General features: G+C 47.7%; 1 protein-coding gene across 3 annotated transcripts; it reads right to left on the bottom strand.

The window, feature by feature from the left end:
- Nucleotides 1–4,863: 4,863 nt before the first annotated feature.
- On the bottom strand, nt 4,864–19,817 carry ABHD4 (abhydrolase domain containing 4, N-acyl phospholipase B). 3 transcript variants are annotated; one of them, XM_025444113.3, is made up of 7 exons: nt 19,664–19,812; nt 15,820–15,908; nt 14,030–14,402; nt 13,718–13,872; nt 11,060–11,171; nt 7,892–8,078; nt 4,864–6,902 (listed from the first exon to the last, which is right to left on the bottom strand). In XM_025444113.3, the coding sequence occupies exons 1-7, from the start codon at nt 19,723–19,725 to the stop codon at nt 6,813–6,815; spliced, it is 1,068 nt and encodes a 355-aa protein (XP_025299898.1). In that variant the 5' UTR covers nt 19,726–19,812; the 3' UTR covers nt 4,864–6,812. The 3 variants fall into 3 exon arrangements, with proteins under 3 accessions (XP_025299898.1, XP_025299899.1, XP_048969533.1); XM_025444114.3 differs by lacking the exon at nt 19,664–19,812 and adding an exon at nt 19,555–19,615; XM_049113576.1 differs by lacking the exons at nt 4,864–6,902; nt 7,892–8,078 and adding an exon at nt 13,274–13,498 and having other exon boundaries at nt 19,664–19,817.
- Nucleotides 19,818–21,439: the final 1,622 nt, after the last annotated feature.

Below are 21,439 nucleotides of genomic sequence, written 5' to 3'. Positions count from 1 at the left end.
TGGTCCAGGGCTAATAACCTATGAAAGAAATTTTGCTTTCCCTTAATTTTTCCTGTTTCTGTAACTTCCCTGAACTCAGGTTCCTCCACGTGTCTTTAGACCAAGAGCTGGGATGCCTGGGTGTCTCAGTGGTTGAGCGTCTGCTCGGGGCGTTATCCTGGGGTCCTGGGATCGGGTCCCACATCCAGCTCCTCGTGGGGAGCCTGCCTCTGCCTCTCCCTCTGCCTGTGTCTCTGCCTCTCTCTCCCTGCATCTCTCATGAATAAATAAATAAAATCTTAAAAAAAAAAAAAGACCAAGAGCTATTCAAGGGCAAATGTTTACCTGCTGTCTCCAAAGACTCACATCAATCGTAGACCCTGTGACATAGCCAGCTGTCACTATGTGCTTGCTCATAGACATTTCCCTCCTACCTTCAGAGCTACAATTAAATTATACATATATATTCTTTTAGGATAAATCTAACTTAGAGTCCTACCATTGTAATAACCCCTGTTGGGGTACCTAGGGTGGCTTAGTCCGTTAGGTGGCCAACTATTGATTTTGGCTAGGATCATGGTCTCAACGTCCTGAGATTGAGCCTGCATTGGGCTCCCTGCTCAGTGCAGCACCTGCTTTAGGATTCTCTCTCTCTTTCTGCTCCTCCTTCTGCTTGCCGACATGAGTGTGAGTTCTCTCTCTGTCTCTAGAATAAATAAATCTTAAAAAATAATTACCATTGTTAATAGTTTGGCAGAACATAGTATGTTCTTTACATACACGTTTTTATTATCTTTTAAAATATAAATTTTGGCATACATCAAAGAATATATTTAGCATGTTAAAAAGAAAACCACAAGGCCCTGGGACGCCTGGGTGGCTGAGTGGTTGAGCGTTTGCCTTTGGCTCAGGTCGTGATCCTGGGGTCCTGGGATCCCTGCAGGGAGCCTGCTTCTCCCTCTACCTCTTGTGTGTCTGTCTCTCTCTCTGTGTCTCTCATGAATAGATAAATAAAATCTTTAAAAAAAGAGTGTGCAGCTGCTTCCTGATTGGTGAAGTCCTCCTTCCTTCCTCAGCAGTATCTTTTAGGAGAAAACTACTAGAACTTCACATTTGAGAATTTGCTGTCCCTTTTGAGCCCCTTACATAATTTTCCTTGGAATATTTAAAGATCTGACTTCCTGAAAACATAAAAAATATGTCTGGCCATCTTCCTTCAACATTCTAGCAAGTCAAATTGTTAACGGGGTAAAAATTTACTATGTGCTCCGCTTCCAGCAGAAGGAGCTGATGTCCTGATGCCTGGGACTGCTGGCACAGCTGTATCCTGCCTTAGATCACTTTTTCGGTCTGAATTAAAAAACATCACCCATGTCCCCTCTTTATTTTAACATCTATTCTGTATTCCTACCAGGTTTTATTTCCTGTTTGCTTCTTCTTTTATCTGCATCCAAATGCTTCTTTTCCGAAGGTTTGTGATTTCTTTCTTGTCTTATACACTACTATTGAATACTGTAATTAGATCTAGTTCCTCTGAGCAGTGTTATCTTAAAGGGTCATCCACCAGTCATGAGCTCCTAATAATCTGTTTATTTTCTTGTGATAAAATTCAAGTTCCTTCCCCATTCTGGTCTTCTATAATACAGCACTTCCCAGACTTTAGGATTTTACTATAATTAAAATTTCAGGGGAAAAAGGGCCCAAGTTAATGTGTTTGGTAACAAAAAATGATATTTCCTCCCACCCCCCAACAGTCTTAGAATATCATCATCCTTTTTTTTTTTTAAGATTTTATTCATTTAACAGAGAGTGAGCACAAGCAGGGGCAGCAGGAGAGGGAGAAGCAGGCTCCCTGCTAAGCAGGGAGCCTGATGCAGGGCTCTATCCCTGGATCCTGGGATCATGACCTGGGCCAAAGGCAGATGCTTAACTGACTGAGCCATCCAGGTATCCCATCATCTTTTCATAGAAGAACAATAATTTAATTCTGTAAATATTAGAAAGGACATAATTTCAGAATTTAAAAATATTGAAAAAGCATTACTTTATTATAGACCTGAAAACCTTTGTCATAGACCAGCTCCAGTCCACAGACCCATGTGGGAAACACAGCTAGAATATATGGTTTTGCAGTGCTATTTGGACACTTTTCCCTTTCCTCTAAAATTTTAGGAAATCCATGATGCCCAGTTTTTGTGTTAGTTACCTTGTCATTCATCAGAGGCCCATAAATCTTCTGTCACAATCACAAGCCGTCCCCCAAATCCTAGTCTGTGACACTATCTTTGTTGTCAGATGTCCGGCCTTGTACTTGCTCTTTTCCAAAGTCACTCTTCAAATTGGGAAGATGAAAATATCATTGTAACCACAAGCCCTTCAGAGTCCTCTTCAGTAACTAGCATGCCTCAGATTTCTCTGCTTGTATAATTTGTTCTCATATGGATCAATTAAAATACGAGGTTGCCAAATTACAACAAACTCTACCTCAGGCCTCAGAATACACTTGAGGAAGGGACTAAATCATTACCAAGGCCAGGTCTGCAGTGGGCTCCTACCCTCTTACAGAGTTCCTAAGAGAATGGGGTCTCATCCTCCTGGGTTCAGGGGAGGGCTCGGTCATCTGTTGACATCAATGGATCCTCCTTGGTATACTGTGTAAGGATGCATTGTTCCTGTGCAAGTGTCAGGTTGGGATTGTCCTCTCTCTTCAACCATACTGAAGAGTGATATTTAGTAGGATAAAGACAAAAGACTTTTCTACCATGATAATGCTGAATTTATGCTATGAAAAAGTCGACATTAGCAAGAGAAAAGATGGTTTGAGTTATTTCATTCAGATGGGGTTGGGATGACCCTCCAAATCTCACGTCTGGTTTGCTATGAGAACGTTGGGGGCAGGACAGAGGGGGTGGATACCAGAGAAAAATGACCTTCCAGAGCCTATCCAAAGAGGACTCTGTATGAATCAAAAGGTCACATGATGGGAGAAGTGATGTTTTTCACTGTTTATTAAGCCTTGTGCTTATTATCAGCCAATAGGGTTATTTTCTATCTGGTCATGAACTGTAACCTGCACTCACAGGCTTATCGTGTGATAGGTCAGAAAGGAGAGAGGTATTCATCCAGATTTCACCATCTGTTTTGGCAATGAAACCAGACTGCATTTTTAGCACACATATTTTGGTGTCTATCCCAAGAAGGGAGTTAAATTTAGCACATTTCCTCCTAGCCACTGAATAGTGCAGCAGGACGCTCCAGTCTTGGGTTACTCACAGTCCTCTATGTCTGTGTGTGGAATCTCTCCTTGCAACTGCTATGCCTTTGAGGAACCCCAGTGTATAGGGTAAATTGGTACCTCAAATCCTTAGAACCCACCAGGAAAGGTGTAGACCATTGTATATTCATAGTGATTTCATGGTATATTCATAGTCTCAGCCCTGAGAATGTTAGGAATGACCCAGTTAGATGGAATGTGTGTGTGGTATGTATGTGTATGCCTGTGTGTGTGTGCATGCACACACACGCCAGCAAGCATCCATATATGTGGGCCTGGGAGTGTAACCAAGGTACTCTGGGGGGACTTTCCTCAGACTCTTCTTGCATGTGGTCTTGCATTGTGTTGGGTTTGAGAAAATTAGATCAGCACGTTATGCAGGTTCCCAAAGAGAAGTGGTTCTGGAGCAAGCAGAAAATGGGAACTCTCAGGCACCGTAAGCTCTCTCTCCACATAGGGCCTTCTGGACTTAGCGTCAGAGACATAGGTTCCCTTACATCAGTGCCTGCACGCAGGAGGCATCAGACTCTCTGAGCAGATGTGTTTGTTTAAATGAGGATGTCATGGCTAGACTCCATCCAGATACACTGAATCAACCTCTGGGGATTACGGCCCAGGAATCTATACCCAGGATTCCATCCATCCATCCATCCATCCATTCATTCATTCATTCATTTACTCATGCATTCCTCATGACATGGGCAGCTTATGTAGCATCATTCAGTGTTCACCTCAAGTCCTTTTGATTTTTCCTAAGCGTTTCTTGCAGCTTTTCTCCTCTTGTGTGTCCACTAGGCATATGCCAAGTGCAAGCTACCAGCCTCTCTGGCTTGGAGCACTGCAGTAGCCTTAAATTCTCCCACAGGGGCCACCCCTCTCCCATACTCCATAGAGCAGCCAGGGTGGCTGGCTCAAGTCACAAATTAGATTGTCACCCTTCCTACTCCACCCTGACCCTCACTCCAGTTCTTTCTGTTGCTCTTAGGATGAGCACAACATTCTTCTGGAGGCTGGAGGACCCAGATCCCTACCCATCCCAGCCTCACCTCAGGCATCATCCCTGCTAACTGGCCTCTGCTCTCTCCAGAGGCTCCTTCCTCCTCCCTACCTCACTGCCTTGCCTCCAGGCTCAGCAGGGCTCCTCACCTTCTAAGGCCTTCCTACCTCTCTGGGTGGCCCTTTTCAGTTGCAGTTTTGTATTGATTCACATAATAATCGTGTCTCTCCAAGTCCAAGTGTGATGTCCCACGAAGGCTGGCACCAGGCTTCTTCATTATTGCAGCCCTCGTGCTTGGCTTACCGTAAGCTCTACACACCTGCTTTGTCCTCCTCGTAGGTTCAAAGGGGGATGGCCAGGGGTTGGCCATCGAGCAATCTTCAGTCACAAAGACACCATGTGTGATTATAATCACATACCCAGGAGTTCCATTCATTCATTCACTCGTTGATTCGTTCATTCCCTCATGCATTCCTTATGATAAGAGTAGGATGATGTGCTGTTTGGAGCAAAGAATTCTGAGCCTGGCTGGAGTCAGCCAGCACACAGAAGGCACTGTTGGCAATGATTTGAACACATTTTTGAGCACTTGGCATATCTCACTTCTCTTGGCTCAGTCAAAACAAACATTTATTGAACATTAACTAGGTGCCAGATGTGCTCCTTTTCCTTAAGTGGCTTCTGGTCTAGGGAGGCAAGGCAGACATTAAACAAGTGACAAGCTCATCAATCTTACAAAGAAGCAGTTGGGTACACCACAGAAACAGAAGAGGGAGTCCAAGCCTAGTGTGGGAGGTCAGCGGGAAGCTTCCTCGCATAAGGAATATTTGAGCTGAGATCTAGAGGATGAGTAGGTGGTAGAACAGGCTGTTGAACAGTCCAGGTGTAGGCCCAGGTGGAGTACACTTTGGAAGACGGGGCTACTTAATGGCATTGGGGAGTACCTGGTGTTCCCTAGTTCTCCTCCTAGGATTTGGGGCTTGGCCCATCCACACTCCTTGTCCATCCTATGAGGGGCTTGGCTGACACAGCCTGTGCTGACTCAGGGAAATGCTACATTGAACAGGAGAGGGGTGGGGTGTAACCTCTCTGGCCCCCTTCTCTGACTCAGGCACCACCCGGCTCTATCAAACATCACTGCCACCAGTTTTTGCTCATTTCTTTATTAATATAGAAAAGGAGCCCAAGGCAGCTGGACCAGTAGTACAAAGCACCAGGAGTTAATACTATTCTGGTGAAAGGGTTGGCTTTACAAAACTCAAGGAGCAGACAGGAGCTGCCCTGCTTCTGGGGCCAGGCCCAGCCCACTGCCCAGAACCTCAGAGCAGCACCTGGAACCAGCCTGTAGGAGACATGACAGGTAAATTGGGGGCAGGATGAGCTGAAGACCATGGGACAGATGGCAGGGATAGAGGGCCAGGCAGTGAGAACCATCCTGTGGCTGATGAGGACAGGGAATTGCTGGCTTGAGGCTCTCCACTGGACCATGGGCAGGGGCTCATGGTGGGCCACAGCCTGGGGGACAGGTAGAAAAACCCTGATACTAGTAGGAACAGGGAATCCAGACAGTCTTTCCCTTATCTCTCCACCAGGGGCCACCTTTGCTCTCTACTACAGGTGGGGCTTTAGGGCCCAAGGCACAGAGAGAGGAAGGCCAAGAGGCCTCCCAACTGGGAGGATGAAAGGGCAGGGAAGGAAGCACTTGAGTGTCCCCAGCTTTGGCAGCCAGGGCTGAGACACAGGGCAGGGTAACAGCACCCCTGCACAATGGGGCTGGAATGTGGGATAGGGATGGGCTTACCCTTGGCCAGTGACCAGGACCAGCCTCATGGCAATGGTGCCTGGCATGAACTTTAGCAGAAGTGAGTACTGGGTGTCAGCAGACCTGGGTTCTAGGCTTAGTTTTCCCAGAGCAGAGCTCTATCACTGTGGGCTAGCTGTCTCCTGCCCTGGGCTGGTCCTCATCAATTAATGAGGCCTTTGGATAGGACTTCTTACTTAGGTCATGGGAGGGACTCCACAGCTCAAGGGTGCCCCTCAACCTGCTCTTGGTAGTTAAGAAGTTAGTAGTTAGTTGGTAGTTAGCTCCCAACCAGATTCTGGACAAAACTGGCATGGAATGGAGGCTAGGAGGTGATGGGGGAGGATGCTTTTGCTTGGAACCTACCCCCACAAACACTCCAGAGTTGGAAAAGACTGCCGGGAGTCCTTTGCCCAGGGGAAGAGGCTGCCCTCCCTTTGGCACAGGGAGGGAAGGTGGCTCGGTGCAATACCTTCACAACCACCATCTGGGTGACACTTGGCATGGAGAGAATGGGTGGCACTATGCAACCCTTTATGTTCTTCCCTGGGGTGGAGTGCTCAAGGCCTCATGTGGCTTCTGCCTCCAACCCTTAGCATGGGCTCAGGAGTGCTCCTTTTCACTGTGATCCTGGCCTGGGGACAGCCCAAGACTGCCTGGCTGGCACATGTTAGTTGGTGAGGAAAGGACACGGGGGCGAGTAAGCGGACAGGGAGGCGAGAGCAACTCTGGCTTTCTCCTCTTCCTCTAGGGACAGCAGCTCAGTCAACTGAGTCACAGATCTCTTCCACCACAGAATTGAAGATGTGTGGCTGGTCTGCATAGACATGATGTGAAGCACCTTCAATCTCCTGTGGAGAGAGGAGGAACCCACAGTGGGTGGGAAGGATCTTTATTCCCAGCCCTGGAAAGATGGCACACCATTTCTTCCCCCTTTAGACCTGCTTGGCCATCATCTATGAGCACTTATCAGAAACAACAGTCCACAGTATACCTGGGAGGCTCAGTCAGTTGAGCACCGGACTCTTGATTTCAGCTCAGGTCATGATCTCAGGGTCATGAGATCGAGCCCCGTATCAGGCTCCATGTTTAGCACAGAGTCTGCTTGAGTTTCTCTCCCTCCACCACCCCCCTCACCGCCCTCACACACACTCACACACACACTCTCTCTCCAAAAAATAAATTTTAAAAAAGAAAGAAAGAAAGAAAGAAAGAAAGAAAGAAAGAAAGAAAGAAACAAACAAACAAACAAACAATGGTCCACCTTCCTCCTAGAATTTTGGCACTTTCCTGTGTGTGGGGGTAATCAATGAATCCCAGAGTCCCATTCTTGTTCTCCTCTGGCTCTTCACTGTACCTCCTTCAATGCCAGCCCCACTGCCATCTACTCATTTCATCCCCAGGTCTGCTTAACCAGGGCCCATAGATGACACCCAGACTAATTAAGCACACTCATTAGCAAATGAGGAATGGGATAAGAAAAAGGGAAGGTAGTGGTGGGAAGACTTAATGGCAGCCTCTACTGTTTGCTCTACTGTTCATGGCGCTGGTTTTGGGTGGGATACGGGTTGGGAGTGGCAGCACCCGTATCTAGTTACTGAACAAGAACCTGTCATTTGGCTGACCTGGACTGTATGGAAATGAGAAACCCTTCATTACAGTATTGAAGAGTCATCTCTTTCAAATCCACTGCACTATCTGAATCTGTCCATTCCTCTTTCTCCTATTTGCTTACCCTTCTCCACCCCAAGGTTCATCTGCACCCAAAGTTCACTGTGTGCTCGCATTCAACACACAACACTTCTACCTCAGTCCTGCTCTCCTTGCTTGGCTGACATACCATGTCTCGGACGTAGGAATCCGGTCGCTGCATCTTTACTTTCTTCCCTGTGCTGGTATCTATCCAGGTGTTGGCCCCATAGATCATGGTGATGGGCACATCTTTTCGAATCAAGTGAATTCGCTCCAACATGGGGCGCCGTGCCCAGCCGAAGGACTCCATCATGGCTTTGAAAGCTGTCTCACCACTGGAGGAGCAAAACATGATGAGGCAGGCAGTGAGCAGAATAAACCCTGCAGCACCCAGTGTCAATACGACACGGCTGGAACGGTACACTTGACCATGTATGTATTCCTCTTAGAATCCTGGACCAGGCTCGTTAAATATTGGGAAGATGAGGAGACAGGTCTGAGGCTGTGGAGACCTCCCAGCACAGGAGATAGTCAGGGACATACTTGGATAAACCGCTGACGCCGACAACTGTCCAAGATGCAACAGGTTAACATTTATTTACTCAACAAATATTCACATGTCATGCCCTGGGCCATGTGTGGAGACATGAGAAAGACAGAGGTGGTGCCGGCCCTCATAAAGCTTACAATTATCTTACACTTTGAGGAAGTGGGCATTTAAGTAGCTAATTATCAATAAGTAAGTAAGTAAGTAAGTAAGTAAGTAAATAAATAAATAGGTGCCTGAGTGGCTCAGTCAGTTGGGCGTCCAACTTGTGGTTTCGGCTAGGTCATGATTTCAGGGTCCTGGGATCCAGCCCTGTGTCAGGCTCTGCGCTCAGTGTGAGTCTGTTTGAGACCCTCTCCCTCTGCCCTTTCCACTCATGCTCTTTCTCTAAAATAAATAAATCCTTTAATAAATAATTAATAGCAAATTATATGATTCATTATTTAACTTGGATTTCTCAAGAATTACAAAAAAGATAGTAAACAGACTAGGAGCTTGGCTTGCTGGGGGTGGAAGAGAGGGGTGAGGGGCTCATGTGAGGGGTGCCGTGAAGAGCAAATACGAGACAGCAGTGCCAGGAGCTTCCTGACAAGACTCTGGAATGAGACACCAGTCTTGTGAGGACCCAGGGGGAGCTGTACTTACTATGTGAGAAGCAAGGCCAATTTAATTTACTTTGCTCCCTGGCCATTTCCTTAGGCAGAGCTGAGAAGTAGTGTGAGGGATCTGCAAGGTTGGGATGGAAGCTGGCCTTCTGGGCTGCTCTGCAGCTTTTGCAGGAGGCAGGAAGGTTCAGGAGACTGCTGCCTACCAGGCCCAGCCTGTTTGGGTATTGTATCCCAGTCTCCTTTGTACCCCCAGCATGAAGACAAGCCTGAGTTCTGCACAGGCCACCAGAAACAGAGTTCTTCCCTGAGACATAACAGCATGGTGGAAAATTATGGACTCTGGAGTCAGAGAGACGGGAATTCAAATCCTGGCTGTTTTCTTAGTAAGTCATACAACCAGAATACACTTCCATTTTTTTTTTTTTTTTAAATTTACAAGTTGGAGAATTATATCCTCTTTATTTCTTCACTGGGGAAAATGAAAATATGGACAAGGCCCCTAAAATTAGGTAAAGCAAAGTATGTAACCCTCAACTATTTTTCCCTAGCCAGATTTCATGTTTTCCAAGGAACTGATAAGAGTTAAGGTGAGTATGTCAGGGCTACAACTCACAAACATCTGGGCAGTTATAAAATTAAGTGATGGTATTGCAGGGAGAGGGTAGATATCACTGATGTCACCTCTACTTCCCCCAGGACACGAAGGAGTTGCAGGATTATATATTCTGAGGCTGAGATTGGGAGGCCATTCATTACACACAACTAGGTCTGGGACTGGGTAAAGTTCTGAGCAGAGAGCTGGGGTTGGGCCTTGAGTGGGTATGGACTGGCACTGAGCCCAGTGGGGACTGAGAGGGGGGTCAAGAGCAGGAAGTCGGGGGCTACCTGATTTGACTGCTGAGCTGAGTCTCAATACGGCTGCTGAAGCAGGGCACTTCAAACAGCTGAGCTCATGCGGAATGTTGGACAGACAGTTCCCACACTGTCCCAAAGCCGGCTGGGTGTGGGCTAATACTCAGACAGCATTGCTGGAATGTAACCACTCCACCATCTTCACAGCTTTGGGCTCACCACGGGTGACCTGGGCAGGCCTGGAATGAGGTGGTGCAGTGCCTCTGCTCCAGTGACCCTGGCTTCCCCCAGATGCCTCACAGCAAGCTGGGTGAGGCTTCCACAGAGGCAGTGCCACCAACCTAGGCTCCTATATCAGTCATTCCTAGGGCGCTGCCTGGGAGGAAGATTACCTTCCTGACTGTGCCCTGGCTTTCAGTTGCCAAGACTGCAGCAGGTTTGTGGGGCCTGCTGTGTGAATAGTCATGGAAACTTCTCAAGATTCTGGGGACACCTCAAAATGTCCATAAGGTGTGGAAGAGATTCCTATCCCACCATTAAGTATTTCAAGGTGCACCTGGTGTGTCTTGGTGGCTCAGTAGGTTAAGCGTCTGTCTTTAGCTCAGGTCATGATCCCAGGGTCTTGGGATCAAGCCCCACATGCTCTCTGCTCAGTGGGGGGCCTGCTTCTTCTCCCTCTGCCTGCTGCTCTGCCTATCTGTGTACTCTCTTTCTCTATCAAATAAATAAATAAATAAATAAAAATTTAAAAAATAGTATTTCAAGGTACACATAATTAAATTTTAAAATGCATACTACAGCAGTTCTATTTGTAGTAAGGTATTGTATAGATAAAATTGTGTGTGTGTAAAGGAAGATGTGCAAAGAAGTTCTCTAAAGCAATGTCACATCATATCTTGGACTGGAAATAGCAAGGAAATTTGGGAACTACAGGCTGGGATGGGGAAGACTTTTTTTTTCCTGCCTTTTAAAAAATACCATATTCATATTACTTTTTCAGTTAAAAAAAAACTTTTAAAATGTTTTCCAGACTCTTGCCTGTCAGGCTAAGTACCTATCTCTAGGGAAGAGTAAGAGTCTTCCTCTAGAGATGGGCAGTATGTTGAAGCAATCTATTATCTTCTCCATCCTTTTGTGCCACTCCCTAGGGAGGTCTCTGGAAATAATTGAGGCTGCTAGTGCCTGTATTTCCCTAATTGAATGAGAGCTTTGTGCAAGAAGAAATACAGCAGAGAATGATCTTGGGACGGTTCTGGAGTTACATCTCCAAACCCTTCCACTCCAAGCTGGCTCCAGGAGCCACCCTCACCTGGGATTCTGTGCGTTGCAATGGTAGATATACTCAGATATAGTATCATCTTCAAAGAAGTCTGCAAACTTGCGCTTGAAGTCCGGCCGGAATCGCTGTACCAGGCCAGGCCCTGGGAGTGGAGAGAAAAACATGGGAGTGGCTAGTTTGGGGAGCAAGGTTGATGGCGGTGTGCTTATGTATGTTTGAACAACTTGAACCACATGTTATTTCTCCAGGGGTTTGTTTGCTCTGCATGTTTAACTTTATAGTGGCAGCCAGACTGTGTGAGCTGTTGGGAAGCCCCAGACGACTACAGTGAGAGTCAGCTGGTTGCCAAAGAAGGTAGATAGTCCAATGGAACCAGCTTATTTTCAGCCCAATGAAGTCCCAAGCACTTTTCCTCCCAGGATCTCAAGCCTTGTAAGAGTCCATGGCTGAGGAGGGCCTGGGCGGCTGTCAGTTGGACATCTTTTTTTTTTTTAAGATTTTATTTATTTATTCATGAGAGACACAGAAAGAGAGGCAGAGACACAGGCAGAGGGAGAAGCAAGCTCCCAGCAGGGAGCCCGATGTGGGGCTCTATCCCAGGACCCCAGGATCATGCCCTAAGCCAAAGACAGACGCTCAACCGCTGAGCCACCCTGGTGTCCAAGGCATCTATCTGATTTTTGACTCTTTATTTCAGCTTGGGTCCTAATCTCAGAGTTGTGGGATTGGCCCTGCACTGGGGGCTCTGTGCTCAGTGGGAGTACTTGTGTGCCTCCCCCACTGCTTGTGCACACTCTCTCTCAAATAAATAAATAAAAATCTAAAAAAAAAAAAAAAAAAGTCCATGGCTGAGATGCTTTTCTTTTATAGTCTGAGCTATGTTCTTTCTCTTTGAGATCCTTAGGGATTTTTTTTTTTCTTTTTAAAGTCATCTCTACACTTGATGTGGGGCTCAACCTCACAACCCCGAAATCAAGAGTTGCATGCTCTATGGACTAAGTCAGCCAGGAGCCCGGAGACCCTTAAGGCCTTTCAATCTTCTGAAGGTATCAGATGGAACTAGACTATCTGCCAAGCACCCTCTCAGGTTCAGCCCTATAATAGAATACGAGTGGAGAGGTAAATTTAACTCTGGCATCTCAGACTTGGGCCGTTTTAGAGCAATCTGTTCCCTTCCCTTTCCCCTAGAGCACACACACACAAGCAGGAGGGCACCCAAAACAGACTAAAAATTGGGCCTAATGGTCAACTTCTGATCTCTCTCTTGGTCTTCTCTCTGTGCATGAGGATCAAGATGTGAGAGGGAGGTACAGCCAGGATCCCCTAGGCCCTGACCCTCCTCCATGGCTGCCAGCCAGCTTCTCAACCACACTGGTTCTGAGGCCCCTGCATGAACCTGGCCAGACACAATTCCAGAAAAGGGGAGAGTAATCACACCAGAGCTTATCCCTGGGAAGGGACCACAGAGGGCGTGCTGGAGTCCACAGTGCTGGAATGTCTGAGGTCAGCTCTCTGATCATTTATTCTTCTTTGGCACCTGTGTGTCTTGATAACCTTCCTTTCGTCCCAAACTCCTACCTTCTACTCAAATCCTCATTTTCCCTCTTTTATCCAGAGTCATTCTGTTTCTTTTGAAGGGCCTCAAGAGATAATACTTATTCAACCATTAGTAATTAGCTTTGTAATAATTGGCTACTGAACAGCACTATGTATACATAAGTAATTGTTACAGGATAGGAGATCACCAATCTTTTCTATAGAAGGAATCTGCTTTTTACTTCATCAGATTAAAAGTCACTCCCCGGGGCAGCTCTGGTGGCTCAGCGGTTTAGCACTGCCCTCAGCCCAGGGTGTGATCCTGGAGACCCGGGATCAAATCCCACATCAGGCTCCCTGCATGGAGCCTGCTTCTCCCTCTCCCTGTGTCTCTGCCTCTCTCTCTCTCTCTCTGTATCTCTCATGAATAAATAAATAAAATCTTAAAAAAAAAAAATCTTAAAAAAAAAAGCCACTCCCCCCTCGAAAGTAAGAGTATTGGCAATATGAGGTCAGAAGGCTGAGACCTACTAATTTTTTTTTTAAATAATTTATTTAAATTCAATATGCTGAGACCTACTAATTTTACTTACTCTGGCTGGCTCCCCCTGACTTCCTTCCCTTCCCTTGCCCAGAGTTTGCTGACAGCTCCTAAGTGGTAAAGATATAATACCTAACTGGAATAGGGTATGGTTTAGAGGGGCTTGCCTGCCACTGTGGGTTATGTTGGAGGCTCCAGCACCTACAGGAGGATCTGCGGTGGGTACCATGGGATCTGATGGTGGGTACCATGCTGAATCACCAACGGGTTGCCATAAACATTGCAGCCTAAGAACTCAGCAGAGGAAGAGTCACTTGATGGCCCCTTTTTCTCTCTCTCTAGCCAAGACACAGAATAGTAGTTCTGCTCCATCTGTTCCCCGTATAGGAAAGCTTTTTGCGTGTGGATGAAGAAAAAAAGAACCTTCTGAAACTGTAGACAAAGAGATCATGTCCAGATTAAGAGTTTTAAAAAACAATGTGAGGCCTATTCCCACTTCTCATGGGCCAGTGGGCACAAGTGAGCACAGTGGGAATCTAGATGCAGTGAGGCTTCTAGAATGGGACAACCTTGGTTTAAGGAGATAGTTTCTTTATCTGCAGGCTACTCACCCCAGGGCCCAGCTACTCGAAGAACAGCCAGTGGATTGGAACGCCCTAGGACAGACACCACAGCCTTGAACCAGGTTGGGGGTGCACGGATCTCACTGGGGTCAGTCGGTCGAAGAGGAAACCCCCAGGGATCCACCAGGATGAGGTGTTTAACTCTAAAGGAGGAAAAAGGAAAAGACAAGTTGTATGTTCTTGGAGGTACCATGGCCCTTAACTTGCCCTGGAAGAAGAGAACCATTGGAAACTAATATTGTAAGGTTCCAAGTGGGACAAGGAGTTAGGTCATGAGCAGGAGGTGTGACTTTTCCTTACCTTTCAGGGTACTTGATAGAGTAAGAGGTGGCCAGGAATCCTCCCAAACTATGCCCCAGGAGGATCATACTGGGGATCCCCATGGTCTCCCGCCACGTTTCTATTGATGTCACAAACTCGTCCTCGGCCCCTTCAGGGTCCCTCGGGAACGTTGGCCTTGAGCTTCGCCCAAAGCCAAGTAGATCAAAGGTGTGCAGTGTGCGGCGGGCACTCAGTGAATCCATATTGAGGATCCAGAGGCCTACGCCACCCCCGAAGCCATGCACCATCACCAGGGGGGTGCGATCTCTCAGCTCCGGACTCACCGTTACCGTCCAGATCTTGTTCTGATTTGGGAGGGAAACATATCGGGCCAGGAACTTGTTCTGGAGGCCTGGGGAGAGGGGAACACAGGGCAGAACAAGAAGACTGTTTTCTGACTGCTGTCATGTGTGCTTCAGCTTCTCCACTCTGTTGCCAAACCTTCCTCATTTCTTTCCTTTCACAACCCTCTGATCACATGCTCTAAGAGATCAAATCTAAGCATGATCTGTAGGCCATCTAGTCTCTAGGTAATTAGAGGGGCCATCTTATTCCTTCAAATTATGTCCAGGTTCCTTTGGGCCCATGTTGTAGTGACCCCATTGGCCTTATAGAGCTCCTGCATCTACCACTCCAGTACTGTGTGTGCTTGGAACTCAAAAGATGGACAGAAGCATCCTCACTGGGGGTGTCTGGGAGGGTAGCTTCCGACTGGAGCTGAGCCCGGTGGAGGGGTGATGGGTATGGACTGAGCCACAGGCTTATTCCTCTTGGAGACTGATGGTGTGCAGTGCTTACTCTGCTGGCATGATAACTGTCACGTGACAGGGCAGCTGGGGGGCTGGGAAGTTGCCTGGATCCTGGGAGGAGGCTTCAAAGCTGTGGCTGTTCTGCAGCTGTGCCACTCAGGCCCATGGGAACAGAGGGTTTCCATGACTGGGCAGTGGGTGCAGGGCGGGGAGATATGGGCAGATGCGGCCCATGGGTCTTGTTTGAGCCTGTGGCTGCTGTCAATCACAGGATGCCCTGCCCCAACATACTACTGCCCAAGAGAGTGGGTCTGTGGGAATCCCAAACTAACTGTAGTAACCAGGTAAGTGGTGGGCCTAACTGGATGGAATACATGGATAGCAATATTAGAGAATATAGGACTGCTGCTGGTCCTCAAGTTGCAAGGTGGTAAATCTGAGAAATACTTATGTGTTTGGAAGAAGAGAGGGAGAAAAGGAAGAAGGGAGGAGGGATCCCTGGGTGGTGCAGCGGTTTGGTGCCTGCCTTTGGCCCAGGGCGCGATCCTGGAGACCCGGGATCGAATCCCACATCGGGCTCCCGGTGCATGGAGCCTGCTTCTCCCTCTGCCTGTGTCTCTGCCTCTCTCTCTCTCTCTCTCTCTGTGTGACTATCATAAATAAATTTTTAAAAAAATTAAAAAAAAAAAAGGAAGAAGGGAGGAATGGGGGAGAAAAAAGGAGGGAAAGAGAATGTGTAGATATGTGTGTGTGTTGATAGCTGGTGTTGGGTTTGAAGTGAAGTTGTGGGATGTGCCAGGAACTAGCATAATGGAGACGGAAGGAGCTGTAGAGAAACCATAATCATACAATATGGTGTCCTCTGTGCAAATCCCTTCTCAAATCACTGACATATTTTCCCTCAACCCTAAGCACCGTTAATCAGGAATCAGTGGGCTCAGTGTAGCAGGCAGGCCCTGGAGAGATCCTGTATCTTTGGACCTCCTGATGGAGGTGGGATAAGCCATCCCTTCTACTTACACTGGAGGATCCTGGCTTCCACATTCTTCAGCTGAGACATGGAAGTGGGGCGCCAAGCAGGCAGCCAGCTACTCAGCCAGCCCTGAGGCCTGGGACAAAGAAACACAGTGATACCCATCGGCAACATTGATGCCCTCAGCCTTGCTGACAGTTACAAGAGTAATCAGGGTGTTTCCAGGTTCAGGAGGCCTGCGGCTAAGGCAGTCAGCAATTCCCTGCTGCGGCATAGACTACTCTTCTCCAACAAACGGCTATTAACAACATGCCCTTTGTCTCAAGAGATACTCAGGACACCATGTATATAACACTTCACAGTTTGCAAAGCTCTTTCACATTTATTATCTCATCTGGGCTTTATAACTCCCCTTTGTTACTGGTTATCATAATGTTCAAGATCACAAGGGGAAAAAGAAACAACTATTAACTAATGTTTCAGTTATCTTTATCTTTTGCCATTCCCAGGACTGGCTGTTCCTTTAGGGTAGGACAAATTCCCATGCCACCTGCCTTCTTGGCAGAACCTTGGGGTTTGTGTGTGTCCTTCCAAGCCCCTGGAAGTACAGAGCAGGGTCAGTGCCCAGCTGGGCTCTCAGAAAATCAATCGGTCCAGCCTGGAACAATGAGATGAGACAGAAAGGGAGAAGGAGGCAGGAGACCTGGGTTCAAGTCCTGTTGTGATTGCTTTGCCAGATTGCCTCTAGCCTTGTTTTTCAGATTATAAAATGTGTATAAAATATGTCCCCACCTCCAATGGCATGCAGTAAAATGACAACCCAACCTGCTATCTCCTTTATTTCCAAGAAAACTTAAGATTTCAGGGTAGAGGTTGAAAGCATTGGGTTGAAGGGTGAGGGTGACCCTCTGGTTCTGTATCACACTATCACATTTATAAGCAGAATGGCTTCGGCCTGATAAATGATTGGCCTTTGATCATCTAGATATGTAAGGGACCTCAAAAGGTGCCTAGGATGCTGAATGAGTTTATTATTTTCTGTTGTATATGATATTTCTATTTTCTTGAACTCTGCCTGAATGAAGGGCATTACAGGATGGATACCACCAGCTACAGGAAGGGTCTGTGAATATTAGTATAGTCAGGCAGGGGCATTCTGTGGGGGGAATGAGAGGAACCATTACTGATTCCTCTTGCCACACACTGGACATCCTGATACAGCATTTGAAGCACAGGATTTTAGATTAGGGCAGTTCCTTAGGAATCATCTAGTCCAGCCTATTTCAGAGACGAGGAAACTGATGCCCAAGGAGGTCACGTGGCTAGTTAGAAAAAGCAGCAGAACTAGAGCCCACACCTCAAATCTAGGTTTCTCTGTACCCTTCCTCTGGAAGCTCCAGCTGCAGTTTTTTCTTTTTTTTCTTTTTTGGAGAATTACTTTAAAAGTTCATTTATTGATTACTTATTTTTAGATAATCTCTATACTCAGTAGTGTGGGGCTCAAACTCATGGCCCTGCCATCAAGAGTCACATGCTCTATAGACTAGAACCAGCCAGCCCCAGCCTCAGCTTTTCAAACTTAACAGTATATAACCACATTTTCATGCTATTTCTGTTTTCTGAAAGGAAGTGTGAAATAAAGAAGAAAGCCAGAGTTCCAATCCTGACACTGCTACTTACCAGGAATGTGACTCTAGGCACCTTACTTAGCCTCTCTGTGTCAATTTCCTCATCTTTAAGAGAAAGATACTAATAGTATCTATTTCATATGGTTTATAAAAAAAGATTAAATAAGTTTATGCCCCTAAAACATACAGAATAATGCCTAGCATAAGATAACCTCCCAGTAAATGTTCTTTTCCTCCAGCTAAGTCATAAGCTGTTTATATTCATTCAACGTTTTGACGACTAGAGAGGCTTGCAAGAAATCCTGGGGTTGGGGAACCTGTGTGGCTCAGTTGGTTAAGTGTCTGCCTTCAACTCAGGTCATGATCCCAGGGTCCTGGGGTCTAGCCCCACAGTGGACTCTCTGCTTGTTGGGGAGTCTCTGCTTGCTTCTCCCTCTACTCTTCCTACTCCCACCCCCTGCTTGTGCTCTTTCTCTGGGTATCAAATAAATAAATAAAATCTTAAAAAAAAAAAAAAAAAAGAAAGAAATCCTGAGGTTGCAGCTGAGAGTGGTATATTAGTGACTTCAGCCAGATAAGAGTTCTCATCACAATCAATCCAGTGACTCTCAACCCTTTTGATACTCTACTGGAATTCCTTACGGTAGGCTTGAAGCGTGGGTACCAAGACTGCAGAATTTTGGCAGTCTTAAGAGACCAACTTTCTCTCTACATCAGAGACTGTGACAAGTGAGCCCGTGACATGTGGACTCCACCTTGCCTTGTACCTGCTCAAAGCAGTATTTGGGAGAAATGCCATACAATGCAACAGCACTGTGGGCTGCTTGGCAGATATGCCTCAGGGAGGAGCTTTAGTTTGCCTCTCTTCCCCAAAAATGTTACAGCTAGGGGACCTCTGGGTGGCTCAGTGGTTGAGCATCTGCCTTTGGCTCAGGGCATGATCATGGAGTCCTGGGGTTGAGTCCCATATCAGGCTCCCCATAGGGAGCCTGCTTCTCCTTCCACCTATGTCTCTGCTTCTCTCTGTTTCTTGTGAATAAATAAATAAAATCTTTAAAAAAAAAAATGTTACAGCTAAAGCACTGGAAATAGTCCCTGCCACACTACATCTACTCAGTGCTATTGGGGAGGTGAGGGCTAGGGTGGGAAACTGAGGCAAGGGGCAGAGAAGCTGCTCAGCTGTGAACTTAGCCTGGCCAGAGTGGTCTCTTCCCTCTAGGGGGCTTCTATCCCAGTGGTAGGTGAGGCAAAAGGGGTTCTGTGTTGGGTCAGAGCCTGCTGTGGACCTCGGTGATTGGCGCAAGTCTCCTCTAACTTTTACGAGCCGGCTTCTTCATCTGTAAGAAGGAGCTGAACTGCCTGCATCTCTACTAGCTCTAACCTGTGTTTCCCCAAGTCATTGCAGCCGTTGTAAATTTGCTTTCGGAGAGGTCATCTTTAGGAAGCAAAACTCTTCCTGGGCAGTTCCTTCAAGCCCAGGAAGCTATTATGGTCATAAAGCTAATCCGTTTTGCAAGCTGCCAGTCCTGCAGCTCTGAAGAGCAGGAACGCGGGATACAGGCAAGGCCCTGTCGTGGTGAAATCAAGGCTTGGCTGGGAGCTGAGTCATTCTTCTGGAGCAAGCAACTTTTCCTTGCTTCTCTGCGGCTGCGGACGGCTAGTCGTACCACCTACAGGTGGCATCCCAAACCCGACGCCCTTGAGACGGTGAAAACAAATCCCCAAAGGTGGAATTCTGAAACCACAGCATTAGGGATCTTGCGAGGATTTAAAAACGTTATCACCTAGGGTCGAGAGCGACCCAGTGTCTCGGCGGGCGAGCGCCCCAGGCACTCGCGAGCCCCTCACTCCGGGCAATCCCGCCCGGCGCCTCGGCCCCTCCGCACGCCGGCCGCGTCCCGGGGCAGACCTCTACGAGCACCGACTGCTCTCCCCCCCGCGCCCCGTCCCACGGGCTGCCGCGGGGCACCGGCCGTCACCACCAAGCCTAACCTCTTCGAACAGCGGCCGCGGACCGGGGAGCGGCCGCGAAGCCACAGCGGCCAGGCAGAGCCCCGGGGCCGCAGGCAGGCGCGTCGACCGCCGCTCCCCAGCCCCGCCGCCGCCTCTTCTGGGCAAAAGCGAAGCCCCCCCCCCGGCCCCCCCGACGCCGACCTGGAAAAGGGAAGGCGGGAAGGTGTTTACAACTGCTCCTCGGTCACCGACAGTCCCGGGGTCATGGCCCAGAGAGAGAGAGGAAGAGAAAGACACAGGATTAACTCACTGTTGCTCCAGGTCATCAGCCATAGTAAACAAGCCCTGCCGGGTCGAGCTGAGCCGGCCCATCCCTCCGCTGACGCCAGCACCAGCTGACCCGGCACAGGCCCGGAGAACGGGGCGGGCGCGGAGCCCGAGAGGACGCGAGTCCTGCGCACGCGTCTGGGGCACCGCGAGCGAGACGGCGGTGCCGCTAGAGCCGGGTCTCCTGCGGGGCCTCCCTCTGCCCTGCGTTCCGTCAGTGACAGAAGCACCCCTGCGCGCTCACACTCTCGGGGCTTCCCCGTACGGCGCCCTCCTCCTGGTGTGTCTTGTTACGTGACGCCGAAGGACTGAATGCCTCTTACAAAGGGGCTGGGGGGCCTGCACCCCAAGTAGACGGCCACATCTTGCAAATTAAAAAACGGCATACCTAAAGTTGAACTTCAGGTAAACAACGCTTAAAAAAAAAAAAAAAAAAAAGGACACTCCCTGCAATATTTGAGACATAAGTGGGCATCCAGTATTTTCTCTGGCAATCCTAAACCTTAGCGACCTATGTCAAGATGCAGTTCCTCTGCTCTGGGGATCTCCCAACCTAGTTCCCAGGAAAGACATGCTCAATCCCAGGTATCCCTGTTCCGAGGATCCCTGCCTCCCCTTCCCTCAGGAGGGGCAGCTGAAGGATTAACCTATAAGGACCCACCTGCTTTAGGTTGCAGGAATGGGGTGTGGGGTGGCTGGCTTATCTCTTAGGTCCTGAGCGTACTTTAGGCTTGCTCAGCAGAGGGGCCAAATCTTGAGAGTGGCTCCAGGGCTTAGCTGAACTGGTAAACAAGTCCTAACGTTCCTGGAGTTACAGGTCAGTTAGGTTAAAATCAAAGTGTAGTGGAGGGTGGGTGGGAGAATGCTGGTGGGGAGGGGTTTGTCAAAGTGTTTTTCCTTATCCCTCTTGCAGGTCTTAGACTCTAAGATTTCTTTCTTGTAACACAGTGTTAAGTTGACCTGATTATAAGGGCTCAAAGTTTAAGAGAATGGGCATCTATAGAGTTTAGGGGCCTGGGAATTTGCAAGATTTGGGGCAAAGTAGTACAAATAGTAGAGTACTTCATTTTTTCAACAGAGCACAGTGGTTCTCAGCTTCAAGTGTGCATAAAAATCATCTAGAGGGCCTATTAAAAATTCAGGTTTCTAATCGCCAACCTCTGAGATTCTAATTTAGTTGGTTTGGCTTGATGCAAAAAACTATAGTTTTAGAAAGCCTTTCAGATGCTGGAGCTCAGTGAGACTCAGTGGTTAATTAGAAGCATAGTTTCTGGGGGTCAGAAGTCTTGGCTTAAGGGTAATCTTGGTTTTGCCACATACCTACTACATGCCCCTGGGTAAGTTACTTTGTTTCTCTTAATTTTCTTCCCTTGACTTGTTTGTATCTTGTTGTGAGGATTAACCAAGATAATTCCAATAAACATTTAGTACATTTGTGCTAAAATCGACTCTTATTATATACCTATTCAAAGCCTAGCGTTATGTTAGGCCCTAAGAATCCCATTATCAAAAGGGAAGAGATTAGCCTGCTCTAATGGTAAACGTAGACTTTCTATCTGCTGCCACCCTAGGCTCGTTGTCCCTTTGCAGAGCTGGCAACTTTAGATTCCAAGCTCAGCTCAAACCTCCCCTCTTCTGAGGTCTCTCCTGACCACAGAGTCTAAAAGAGACCTGCAGTGGGATGCCTAGGTGGTTCAGCCGTTGAGCATCTGCCTTCAGCTCAGGGCATGATCCCGAAGTCCCAGGATCAGGTCTCTCT

Source organism: Canis lupus, chromosome 8 (genome assembly GCF_003254725.2).
Source record: "Canis lupus dingo isolate Sandy chromosome 8, ASM325472v2, whole genome shotgun sequence".
In the NCBI taxonomy this organism is placed as follows: domain Eukaryota; kingdom Metazoa; phylum Chordata; class Mammalia; order Carnivora; family Canidae; genus Canis; species Canis lupus.
Note: the sequence above shows the minus strand (reverse complement) of the source record. Positions and strands in the feature narration are given on the sequence as shown.